Source organism: Vigna unguiculata, chromosome 6, assembly GCF_037176805.1.
Source record: "Vigna unguiculata cultivar grain cowpea cultivar isolate G323 ecotype 2 chromosome 6, ASM3717680v1, whole genome shotgun sequence".
NCBI classification, from domain to species: domain Eukaryota; kingdom Viridiplantae; phylum Streptophyta; class Magnoliopsida; order Fabales; family Fabaceae; genus Vigna; species Vigna unguiculata.
The window spans coordinates 44,196,816-44,210,520 of record NC_140797.1 but is presented as its reverse complement, the minus strand read 5'-3'; the positions used below and the strand labels follow the sequence as shown (position 1 = coordinate 44,210,520).

Here is a 13,705-nt window from a genome sequence, read left to right as displayed (position 1 = left end):
AATATCTTAAGGCCTAATTCATCAAATATTCCAAGTTTTACTTTAGGTGAGCCACTATCTTCCACGCACATAAATCTGAAGCCCAATGTAATTTTTCACATATATTAAATTTCGATTACATTCCACTTCACTCAATTACGCTTCCTTGCTTGCCTTTGCCGTCATGGCTTAGGTATCAAGGTTCATTCCAAAGCCATCTAATGGATCTTATTATTTAAAAAAAAAGAATTATATATCAGAATATTTCGTTTTATATGTTCCTCCTAATAAAGTAGGAACTAGGAATCATGAAAATTAATTTATACCACCACGTCCATGCCATGTCCCCTTTTTTTTATGTCATCTAATCCAATTTGTCTCGGCTTCAAATCAGATCATACCAACTGTGACGTAGAGATGGTGGTGCAGTTAAGCACTATATGAACCTTCTCACCAAATTTTTTATCTTATTAGATTTACACGTACCATCTTCCACCTACAATTACTTTGGCTTGAAAACTAGTTTAATCCCTTGTAATTTTCTTCCCTCAACCCGGTATTTATTTCAGTACATCTAATAGTCTTACATCGTTTAAGAGTCTAAGTTAAATATAATTTAAACATTCAATTTTTTTTATCTTTCAAGACATTTTTTAAAAATAAAATTGTGATAGAACTCTCCAAAACGTACAATATCTCGAGAAACAAATGTGTTCGTTGTTTTTAACAATACTGTCAGACGAACTTGGATCAGATCAAATAAACGATATCGAACCACATGACATCAGGGGCGAAAAAAATGAAAGGGAATGGTGCTTTTACCTGGCATGGTGGCCCCCAAGCAAAGGGCAATGAAGCTGGTAAGTGGTAACTGATCAAGGCACTAGTCCTCACCTACCAACATGTCCCATTCAAAAGATGAGAAACTAGAGAGAGATATTTGTGAAATGGGGAAAGAGTAACTGAGAGACCACATTTTCTGGTGATGAATGATTGAAGGTGGACATTGGAGTTTCCCTTCTTATCTCATTTCAATAGTGGGCATAAAGAAGCAACCCTTTCACACTCACCTTTACTCAAACCCAACCACTTGATGTTCTGGACCCACTTTCTGTGGTGCGGATAACACATGCACCATCTATGTCATCATCCCTACCTAACCTAACCACTTTAGTTTACAAACCCCTCTCACCCAAAACTTCACCCTTAAACAAAAATCATAACCATAAATAAATTGGAAACTCCCACCAACTTAACTAGCTCATGCCCCCTTCTTCAACCCACCAAAATGTTGCTCTAAAATAATACTTTATTTTGTTTCCACACGGCCTCCTGCTACTCCCATTTTCCACTCATAATAGACTTACCCCATAATTGTGCAAACATGAGTACCATTCTCAAATTCAAAATCTTGCACCAAGTAAGAAAATTCCCATCCCGTCAAATTACAATCCAACCCTCTTTCGACAACGTAACATCATTTCAGTTAGATAGTGTGGACATGAATAATCAAATCCACCTTACTCAAATCATCACCTCATCAATATATAATATTTATTTTACTTACTCACTATAGTAACACTTAATCCTACTCAATAACATATCACTTCATTCGCTTTATAAATGAACTTCTAACGAACACCGTTCATTTTTTAAATTAATCACTTAAAATTAAAATTATCGTTTCTATAATAGTATAGAATTCACGTTCCAAAACCAAAACAGATTATCGTGAAGGCCCTTTACCAAACATATTCCTTAAAATGATATCAAGGGTAATGCACTAATTAATAAAACTGGCAATATCTATCAATCAATTTAGTGTTTTAAATTAAAAAAATAAATATCAGTTGAATAAATGAAACCATCAAGTATCAATAATTTTAATCCTCTTTTGTATTAATAATTGGAACGATTATGAATTTTGTTAATCAAAACGACCACGCAGCATGGGAAGAGGAGTGCAAAGTGAGAACCCGAAGGGTGTGTTGTTTTGTACATGCGTTTACTTTTTTGTCGCGTTCACCGAGGATCTAGATACCCGAAGGCGAAATTCCCGAAACGCCCCTGGGGTGGTTTGACTTAAAATGCAAAATCCAACGCAGAACTTTGCATTTGCATAGAGTGAGATTGCAGGAAGGGTGACGAATAAGGAGCGAGAGGAGTGTTTGTGTGTGTGTATGTATGGTGGGAGAGAGGTGAAGTGAGATTGTGGGGATGGACGGCGTGGCGGAGATGACGAAGGCGGCGCAGCAGAAGGGGAGTGATCCTCTGCTCTGGGCCGTTCAGATGTATTCCAATTTGAACTCCGCCGGAGAGGCTCTTCCCTCCGTTGAACTCGCTCATTTTCTCGTCTCTTACATTTGCTGGGACAACAATGTCCCTATTCTCTGGAAGTTTCTCGAAAAGGCATTGACGCTTCAGATCGTTCCTCCCATGCTTCTCCTCGCTCTCCTTTCTGTCAGGTCCTTCTCATCTTCCTCTTTCAGTTTAATTCTTAGGGATTGCGATTTTCCTGTTCTCTTCTGTTCACTGTTCCTCCACCTCTTTCTTCTTTATTCTATTTGCATAATTTTTTCACTATGCCACCCTTTTCTTCTGTCGCCATAACTACCTTCTGTTACTGTTTTTGTTTGTACTTCGCATACCGGATCCTGGTTGGGACGCTGCTGGAAAACTACCTTACTGTAAATGGATGTAATTATGAACCCCCCGGTTACTATTGATGCCGTGAAAATCATCGATGGTGCAGTCTTTGCCGTACGAGTGGATTTTTTCTTTTTTATTTGTTACAAGCTAATTATTAGTGATGTTTTTCTTCTTGAAGTTAATTGTGCTTACAGAGATAATCTACCACTTTTTTTTTTTTGGCTTTTTCCATTCTTAGGCTTCCGAGTCATAACCATCTGGCATCTTTTTATTGATTTTCGCAGTGTACTAATTTCTCTTAAAAAAACGACCTCCCCTGCTGCTGCTGCTGTGTGGGTTTAGCTGCATGGATTTTAGTATATATTGTCTGTGTCATACATTCGTCAAGTCCTGTGTGCCCAAACACTCTTAATAGTCTATCATCGTGTCTGTTTTTGTCACCCTTTTTCTTATTCAAAGGAGCATAATCTGAAATTGTTTGTGTAGGTCCTCTTCCTTCTAGCCAAATCATCTTACACGGTTTTCCATAATTCTTTTTCTCTTCAGAAGCCACTTCAGTCTTCTCCCTGCTAATCACATTCTTAATTGTTCCTTTTCGGATATGCTCACCCATCAATTGCAGCATCTTCATCTTTGTAACCTTCATCTTCTGCTCATGATTTTCCGTTCATTGTCCAGCAGTCTGATCCATAGCTTGAGCTTGTTTTATTGTCAATGCAACATAAACATCTATTTTATAGACTACGATTTGGTAGTTTTATTATTTAATTAATTATTACAGTTTAGTGTTGGATAGAGACTTGTTTTTCTGTAAGAGTTTGGAAACAACATCTATAAGCCTGTGTTCTCCAATATATTATTGTTTTCGTGTGTTAATATATCGTATATCTTTATTCTTTTTGGCAGGGTTATTCCGTGTAGACATGTCCAACCTGCAGCGTATAGGCTATATTTGGAACTCCTCAAAAGACATGCTTTTGAACTTAAATCTCAGATAAACAGACCGGATTATCAAAAGTAAGTACGCTTTTATTGATGTAATTCTTCTTTTTAAATAAATCTTTTCTTCGTGTTATTTACACTTTTCAAGTTACACATACTGTGAGGGTTTAACATCTCTGTGTAAAATATTTTCTAAGCGGTAAATAGTATAATGTGATATGGTTTTGTTATTTGATACTCCGCTAAATTCTTCATAGTATGAGTAAATGATTGAGATAGAAATGAACTCTAAGTTTTAATAGGCTATTATGTCTGGCGCTGTGCTTTGGTTTTTTTGTTAATTCTTCTGCTTACGCTATGGACAGGGTCATGAAATCTGTAGATTCTGTTCTTCATCTTTCCAACATCTTTGGCGTGTCACAAAGTGAACCTGGCATTCTGGTGGTTGAATTTATTTTTTCAATTGTCTGGCAGTTGCTTGATGCATCATTAGATGATGAAGGCTTGCTGGAATTTACTCCTGACAAAAAGTCTAGATGGGCTACGCTATATCATGATATGGAACTGGATAGCCTTGATGATAATAGTGATAAAAAGACTGAACATCATGAGCAATTGCAAAATGCTAATACACTTATGGCTGTTGAGATGATTGGGCAATTTTTGCAGGATAAAATATCGTCAAGGATTCTTTACTTGGCTCGCCAAAATTTGTAAGTATTTGCTATTTTTATATCTGTTATCAGTACTTGCTGTCAATTTTTCCTGTTAACGTTGTCAATCAGAACTTATCTGTTCAGTTCAAAATTTCCTCTAAATCTGTTTTGGCGTATCATTTTCTGTGTCATTTCATTCCAATTTTTTGGGTTATTAAAATGATTTTCAAGTATCCATCATGTATTGCACAATTATGATATAGTGATTTTATCCGGCAATGTTTTCAATGATGTGTCAGCCGATTGCATCTTATGGATAAGGCTTCGTTATTGTTGTTGGTAATTCCACAGCTTATTTCTTTTTTTCTTTATCAGGCCTGCCCATTGGCTTTGTTTTACTCAGCGGCTGCAGCTGCTGGCTGCAAATTCATTAGCATTGAGAAAATCAAGAACTCTAAGCCCTGAGGCACTGCTGCAATTGTCTTCAGATTCTTGTATGGTCCTATCTCGGGAGTACAAAACAAATTCACAGCAGAAGTTCCAGACAGTTATGTCTTTTGAGTATCTTTCTTCTTCTGCCTCACTATGTCATGGTGCAAGTCATTCTGCTCTCTGGATTCCTCTCGATCTGGTGCTGGAGGATTCTATGGATGGCTATCAAGTTAGTGCAACAAGTGCTATTGAAACAATTAGTGGTAAGACTGTGAGAATAGCTATTGGAATTTGACTGAAATAGTTTATATTACCTTTTCATATTTAATTTAGGTACTTGTCGCATGAACTTTTTTGGTGTAGGTTTGATGAAGACATTGCGAGCAATAAATGGCACCTCTTGGCATGACACTTTTTTAGGCCTTTGGTTAGCAACCCTTCGTCTTGTTCAGAGGGTATAAGTTTTTCTCTGCAACTTTATCTGTTTCATGTGAGGTTGTGGTTTTAAATATATGTTGTCCAATTACGCTTTGGAATTAAGGAATTTTCAAAGTAGTTTACTTCTTTAATTTAAGTATGGTTTTGCTTACAGGAAAGAGATCCTATTGATGGCCCAATGCCTCATCTTGATACTCGATTATGCATGCTCTTGTGTATCATACCTCTTGTTGTTGGCAATCTTATTGAGGAGGAGGAGGAGGAAAGGATAGCAGTTGATGAAGAAGACAATGGTCCCTTTGATTGCTGGAAAGGGAAAAAGGTTCCAGGAAAATGTCGCAATGATTTAGTCTCGAGTCTCCAGGTATTGGGTGATTATCAAAGCTTGCTTGCTCCACCTCAGTCTGTTGTCCTTGCTGCAAATCAAGCTGCTGCCAAAGCAATTCTATTTATTTCTGGCATCACGATAGGGAGTGCATATTTTGACTGCCTCAACATGACGGACATGCCAGTTGATTGTTGTAAGTTGTATTGCTTTCAGTGCCAATTAAAAATTTGTATATGAATCTTCAACAGTTAGGACAACTTTTGTCTAAAGGAAAGCAGTGCATTTTGTTTGCAATTTTGTGATTCTGTGTGATTTTCTTCCAAATTTGAAAAAGCATGTCTCATATTTCACATGCTGAGATGAACTGTAACAACCAAAGATGTGTATGGTGATGTCTCATATTTTACTTAGAATTTGTTGTTCGTAATTATGCATATGTGTGTGCGTAAACTTAAATTAATTAAAATATTTCTTCCTTTTCAGCTGGAAACATGCGGCATCTGATAGTTGAGGCTTGCATTGCTCGCAATCTACTGGACACGTCTGCATACTTATGGCCGGGTTATGTAAATGGACGTATCAATCAAATACCTCAGTGTATGCCAGCGCAAGTACCTGGCTGGTCATCATTTATGAAGGGAGCTCCACTTACTTCAGTGACGGTTAATGCTTTGGTTTTAAGTCCTGCTACATGGTATGATCTAATTTTGGCTTATTTAGTCAATTGGCTTATATACATGTTGTAACCTGCAATGTCCTAATTTTTGGCAAAAGTGTTGCTGTACAATATTTATTGTGCTCCTTCTTTGTAGGCCCATAGCTACACTGCTATGACCTTTACCAAACTATTTTTTTGGAAGTTTTTATTTTTGAAACAATGTCATAATAAACATGCCATAAATGATAAAAGTAATCCTGCCAACTGAAAAGGTCAATCTTTTTCAAATGGCACAACCTCTATGTAAATTTGTTTTCTATCATTTCAGTCATCGAGTATTCTCACGCTTAATGCATCTGTCAGGACAAATTAACATGCTGAAACATGGATAATTTACTAAACTCAACAATAATTGATCATAAACTGAATTTTTAACATAACACGAATGACTATAAGTGGGTAGAATATAAATTACTAAATAAAATTTCATTGCCTGGTCTTCAGTTTTTCTTTTTCTTTCCTGAAGCCAGGTTCAGATGCTCTTTTTTGTAAATTTACCAAAAGGTAAAGCAACTGAATTTACGCTCCTGGATTTGATGGAAGCTTAGCAGAACTGGAGAAAATTTTTGAAATTGCAATTGGGGGATCAGAAGATGAAAAGATATCTGCTGCTGCCATTCTTTGCGGGGCATCCCTGATTCGTGGCTGGAATATACAGGTAACGAAGAGTTAGACAGTAGAGCATACAAAAACTCCAACAATTTGCTCAGTAGAATTTGGATCTCTAACCAACCTTCCATCTTGATAGAATTTGGATCTCTATTTATTGCAGGAACACACTGTGCATTTCATTCTTAGGTTGTTGTCCCCACCAGTTCCTGCAGAAAACACTGAAGGAAACAACTATTTGATTAATTACGCTCCAATACTTAATGTACTCTTTGTTGGCATCGCATCTGTTGATTGTGTTCAAATATTTTCATTGCATGGCTTGGTAAGTTTGATTCAATTCCTAAATGTTTAATTTAACCCCTTTCTACTTCGCTGCCTACTAAACAGAGTACCGGGCTTAGGTCCTCGTTTTTTCCTATATATTAGGTCAAAAGGAAACTAATTAAGAAATATTCAGTAGGAAAATTTATTGTTTATGCCTTATATAATGCTTACCTTGTACAAGACCCTTGTATGTCTACACAAGCTAGGATTATTGTTATTATCATTATAATTTGAATTCATACTCCATTCTCTAACCAGGTTCCACAGCTTGCGTGTTCACTGATGCCAATCTGTGAAGTATTTGGGTCATGTGTGCCGAATATCTCATGGACGCTAACATCAGGGGAAGAAATATCTGCCCATGCTGTGTTTTCAAATGCATTTATTCTTCTTTTAAAGTTATGGAGATTTAATCGACCTCCTCTTGAATATGGAATTGGAGATGTGCCCACCGTTGGTTCTCAATTAACTCCTGAATACCTACTATTAGTACGGAATTCCCACTTAATGTCAGCTGGTAACATCCACAAAGATCGTAATAGGAGGAGACTCTCAGAAATAGCAAGTTTATCATCGCCAAATTCTGTATTTGTTGACTCCTTTCCAAAATTAAAAGTTTGGTATCGGCAGCATCAAGCATGTATAGCCTCAACACTCTCAGGTCTTGTCCATGGAACCCCATTTCACCAGATTGTTGAGGGGCTTCTTAACATGATGTTCAGAAAGATTAATAGAGGAAGCCAAACTACTATTACATCTGGAAGCAGTAGCTCTTCCGGACCTGCAAATGAAGATGCTTCTATAGGGCCAAAGTTGCCTGCTTGGGATATTCTTGAAGCCATTCCCTTTGTAGTTGATGCTGCTCTTACAGCCTGTGCTCATGGAAGATTGTCTCCACGTGAGTTGGCAACAGGTATGTGCGTTTGATCGGATAAAATCCAGTGGAATAACTTGTTCAACTTGTGATTCCTAAATTACAAAAAAAATCTTACTGACTGTTAGCATGCATACTTCGAAAGTATGTCTGTCTCAAAATTCTTGGTCATGTATTTACCTCCAAATATAGCTAAAGCAGCCAAATTCTTGTTTATGTATATTCTCCTTAATCGATTAATACCAAAATGCTTTTCTTAATATCAGGTCTTAAAGATTTAGCTGATTTTCTTCCTGCATCTCTGGCAACCATAATAAGTTACTTCTCTGCTGAAGTGACTCGAGGAGTTTGGAAACCTGTATATATGAATGGAACAGACTGGCCTAGCCCCGCTGCAAATCTACTGAACGTTGAGGGACAGATCAGGAAAATTTTGGCTGCAACTGGTGTTGATGTGCCTAGCCTTGCTTCAGGTTTTCTCATTGTTATGACCCTGAATTGTATGAACTTTTTGAGATTCCGATTTCTAATGCATTTTCAGCGCAGAAAATTTACATTTTTAACTCACATTTCATTACAATTATTTCTATTAAGTTTGTTTTTTACATGAGTATTAATACCAACTGCCGTTTAGCTAATGTTTTCCTCCATGTTTCTCTGTCTCCCAACGCTATTATTAATTTGTTTATTAGTATTGTGACCAATGGTCTTCGTTTTCATAGGAGACAGCTCTCCTGCCACACTTCCATTGCCCTTGGCTGCCTTCACAAGCCTTACCATAACCTACAAAGTTGACAAGGCATCAGAGCGTTTTCTTAATTTGGCAGGCCAAACATTGGAGAGCCTCGCCGCAGGTTGTCCATGGCCTTGCATGCCAATTGTGGCTTCCTTGTGGACCCTAAAGGCTAAACGTTGGACTGACTTTCTCATCTTCTCAGCATCTAGAACTGTCTTCCTTCACAACAGTGATGCGGTTGTTCAACTTCTAAGAAGTTGCTTCACAGCTACCCTGGGTACGAATACCTCTCCTATCTCAAGCAATGGTGGTGTTGGAGCCCTACTAGGACATGGATTTAAGTACCATTTATGCGGAGGGCTTTGCCCTGTTGCTCCAGGAATCCTCTATTTACGTGCTTATCGGTCAATCAGAGATATTGTTTTCTTAACAGAAGAAATTGTTTCCATCTTAATGCACTCTGTGAGGGAAATTGTATGCAGTGGATTGCTAAGGGGGCGATTGGAAAAGTTGAAAGCAACCAAAGATGGCATAAGATATGGACAGACTTCACTTGCAGCATCAATGACTCGGGTGAAGCTTGCTGCTGCACTTGGGGCCTCTTTAGTTTGGATATCAGGGGGGTTGACGCTGGTTCAATTACTAATAAAAGAAACTTTGCCATCCTGGTTTATATCTGTTCAGAGATTTGACCAGGAAGAAAAGTGTGGTGGAATGGTTGCAATGCTTGGTGGATATGCACTTGCTTACTTTGCAGTTCTGTGTGGTGCCTTTGCTTGGGGAGTTGATTCGTCATCGTCAGCTTCAAAGCGACGTCCGAAGGTTTTGGGTACCCACATGGAGTTTCTGGCGAGTGCACTTGATGGTAAGATATCACTGGGCTGTGATTCAGCTACTTGGCGTGCCTATGTGTCAGGTTTTGTGAGTTTGATGGTAGATTGCACACCTAACTGGGTGCTGGAAGTAGATGTGCATGTGTTGAAGAGACTGAGCAATGGGTTGAGGCAGTTGAACGAGGAGGAGCTTGCACTTGCTCTGTTGGGCGTTGGTGGGATAGGTACAATGGGTGCTGCAGCGGAGCTCATAATTCACACTGGTATATAAATAAACTTTTTCTCTGTTCTCAGGCCACCCTCGCCTTTTAGGATGACTTGTACATTAGTTAACTTTCATGTTCATAACGTTGTGCAGTATTTTGGATTAACAGTTTTGTTTGGAATGTACCACACCTATTAGAATGGAAAATTTTGTATCCTTCATCTAAGCAGATATGGTTTAACCACATCCAATTTCATTTGGCATTGGTGTCAACCTCATTTCACCATTGCTTTTTCAACCATAAAACTTATATTGACATGAAACAGTGTTAAATTGATCAAAAATCTAAAAAACAGATTTACCATTGTTTAATGCATTTTAAAAATATTTTAATTTTGCCATAGAATATAAAATTAGGCTTTGCTGATAAAAAAAAAAAGAATAGAAATTAGGAATATGCTTGAGGTTTAAATTCAAAGATTATGAAATATTTTATTTTTGTTACCATTTTGATTGTTAAAAAACTTATAAAACTTGTTATTTTAGCTTTTAGTATTATTAAATTATAATATTGTATTTCTCTAATGTTATTTTATATAATGTAATTATTAATATTATTTTGACCATGGTTTAATTCCTAATCGACCGATAAACTTAAAATCGATGTTTTAAATGGTTTATTAGTTGGTTTGGTTATAAAACTATATTTTAAATAAGTCGTATAATTTAGTTTAATTAATACTAGTACTAAAAAGGGATTAATTTTATGATGAACTAGAAATTTTGCTATTGATACATGTTCTTTCTTATTGTTATTTTTGTTACTAGTCATTTCTTTCTTATCACAGTTATCCTTTATTTATTTTATCTGTGAATTATATCACTAAGTTAAGTCGGTAATTGTGGATATACAAATATAAAATAAACAAGCCATAAATTAGGTCAGATATATATATATATATATATATATATATATATATATATATATATATATATATTTTGCCTAAAGCTTATTCATTTTGTTTCTCTACCTACAAAAGGAAAAAAGTGGAAACAAATCTACAAGGTTATTTTATATGTATTTTAATTTAAGGACTTGTCTTTAAAATTAATACTAAAAGTATATTTTATCTTTAATGTGTGTCTAGTTTAATCTCTTGTGCCGTTATAAATGTATAACACTTTTTTTGGTGATAACGCCTTTAAATTTGACTTCTTTAAAATAAACATACATAAGCAAGAAATAAAAAAATAGTAAATTTGATTTTAATTAAAGTACCTTCACACATATCCTTAGCAATCCTTTAAAAAAAAGAAGAAAAAAAGACAACTGCTTATTTTCTTACTTTATACATGTTTAACTTTACAATAACCAAATACATTATTAAATATTATACAAATCCTTGCCTTGCATGTGATAGTGGTTTATATTTGGAACCATAACAAAAATTCCCTGATATTAAGTATTAAAAACTCAATGGCTGGTGGAGTTGATATATACCCATCAGTTGGTTAACTTTTTGTAAGTTGTATGTTATGATTGGTAGAGACAAAATTGTTAGAGTTTATGTTCCTTTTCAAGGCAGAATGAAAACATAGTGCAGAACAAGTAAAAGTTCTACCATTACCATGCAGATGAACACATGTTACTGTCTAAAGTTCTTACCGGATAAAAAAAACCATGATTTAAATTCTACAGTTACCATGCAGGTAGCAACAATGATACATTCTTGGCATAATTTATCACATCAGCCATTCAAATAATAGAGTAATGCGTGCGAAACAATAGAAAAATACATTTCTAGCATAGACCCCACTGGCTTCAGAATTAGTGCAGAAACAAAATAATTTAAAATTCATGTTGAGCCACAGAGCATGAGTGGGTGTGTTATGTGTTGTTTGTTCAAGCAAGAAGAAGACAATGCAGTCATGTTAGGAAGCAATCTTGTTCTGTTCTTCACATTCAACTAACTAAGAAGCACATGAACAAATAAAAAAGATTAATTTCACATAACCCATCTCTCAACACAGACAATGGCATCAAACCCCCCAAATAATTTACTTCCTTAGTCATTTCAAATCACTCTTTTTTCTTTAAAAGAAAAGAAAAGAAAAGGCAACCATGTGAAGTTATTTATAGATCAACAGTTGCAAAATTGGGAAAACTAAAGAAAAAAAGAGGAAAAGAGAATCACATAGAGTGTGAGTTAGAAGAAGAAGGAGAAGAAGAAAATGATGAAGAAGAAGAAGAAGAAGATCTTGTCTTGAGATAAATTTGAAGAAAACTCTGGAGACACTTAACTCTCTCCTTGATGGCTTGCACATCAAACTTGATCGTTTCCAAACTCCCTTTGAGAGAACGAACCACCACCAACATGTTATCCAACTGAGCCAACTCATTCACCAAAGAATGTGCGTCTTCTTCTTCTTCTTCTTCTTCCTCCCCTTCTTCTTCTCCTTCCTCACCTTCCTCTTCTCCTTCCTCACCTTCTTCTTCATCTTCTTGCGGTTGCTCGGCCAATGCAGGAGCGTAATTGAGCTGCAATTGAAACGCGTTCATGTCCTCCATGGCTTTGGAGGCGAGATCCGTGATGTCCGAGAACGATTTCTGGAGGTGCTTCTTCACGAATTGGGGATCCACCACCAACGACTTCCATCGCTTGCACACGCACCTCAGTTGCAAGGGGTTGCTAACCCTAACCCTAGCCAGGATCTCGATCATCAGATCCTCCGGCAGGATGGCTGTCACCGTCACCGCTGCCGCCGCTTCCACCATCATGCGCCGTCGTTTCCTCGTCATGATCGCCATCGAGGTTTGGATTCTTTCTTGGTTGTTTCTGGATCCCGTTCTTCAGCTTCGATCTTACATGCTTCGGTTTTGTTTGGATTCGGGTCGGAACTTTGTGTTGCACGTTTTAGGGCTCCGATTTTGATGCTTTCGGAATTCAAATCGTCTCCTTCAGTTACCAAAATTGCTGATAGTTACTAAAACCATTTAATTCCTCTCATTAAGTTTTTTTTCGAGATTTTGAAAATTCATTCCATTCTTTCATTCATTATTATTAATTATTAATGTTATATTCATATAGTACAATTGCATTAATATCTCACTGTTAATATGTATTTTTTTGGCATTGTGTGAATTAATTAAAATGGAATTGTCTGTCTCCTCTAACTCTAAGACAATTATCTTCAAGTACTTACATATATGTGGAAAAGTTTAGTATCAAGTTTTACTATATATATTCATTCTAAAAATAAAAAAAATAGAAATAATTTAATGTAATTTCGAGTTCTTTTTTAAAATATACTTGTTGGTCTTATATTTACTTATTTTAGTATTTTTCTTTAAAAAATTAGGATGTATTTTTTATCGTTAAATTTCTTATAATTTGTTTTTTGCCTTTAATGTTCTATGACTAGTTAGGTGTGCATGTCAACAAGAACTATCCTCTTTTGACAATTGATTTTCTCCATTTCTTTTTTTGTCATTTAAATCCTTTCATTTTAGAAAATTAATAATTTTGGTTAAATCTTAATTTTGCATAAGTTTATTTCTTTTGTTCCAGTTCAATTTGACCTTGGGCGTAACTTGAAATATCCCAATATTAGTTTAATTAATTAAGATATAAAAGATAAAAAAGAGAAACATATTCGAAATTGAGGGTTGAACCGAAGTTGTATTTTTTTTAAAATTTAGAAAAAAATGAGTTCTAAACTATGATTTAATCAAATTTGTTTATTTAAAACTATTTCTTAATTATACTATTTCATATTTTTATAATTCTTTAATTAATTCATTATGTTTTATCATAGAAATCTATGAAATAAATACAATGGATTGTATATGGATTGTAGATAGGGATGGCAACGGGTCGGGTCGGGTACGAATAGTGTCTACCCGCAACCCGACCCGTCAAAAAAAATCTGCCCGTTACCCGCTCGTTTACCCGCCGGTATCCACCTAAAAAATATCCGC

At 36.0% G+C, this 13,705-nt stretch overlaps 2 protein-coding genes across 2 annotated transcripts; one reads left to right on the top strand and one right to left on the bottom strand.

The window, feature by feature from the left end:
• Nucleotides 1–2,168: 2,168 nt before the first annotated feature.
• On the top strand, nt 2,169–9,955 carry RFR1 (REF4-related 1). The gene is made up of 12 exons (XM_028075543.2): nt 2,169–2,444; nt 3,535–3,645; nt 3,936–4,283; nt 4,602–4,921; nt 5,022–5,113; nt 5,251–5,617; nt 5,908–6,118; nt 6,686–6,800; nt 6,915–7,076; nt 7,337–7,991; nt 8,219–8,425; nt 8,675–9,955. Exons 1-12 carry the CDS (start codon nt 2,197–2,199, stop codon nt 9,790–9,792), a joined length of 3,954 nt encoding a protein of 1,317 aa, XP_027931344.1. The 5' UTR covers nt 2,169–2,196; the 3' UTR covers nt 9,793–9,955.
• A 1,703-nt stretch (nt 9,956–11,658) lies between these two features.
• LOC114187224 (uncharacterized) lies at nt 11,659–12,731 on the bottom strand. The gene has a single exon (XM_028075409.2). It carries the CDS (start codon nt 12,533–12,535, stop codon nt 11,918–11,920), a length of 618 nt encoding a protein of 205 aa, XP_027931210.2. The 5' UTR covers nt 12,536–12,731; the 3' UTR covers nt 11,659–11,917.
• Between the last annotated feature and the right edge of the window lie 974 nt (nt 12,732–13,705).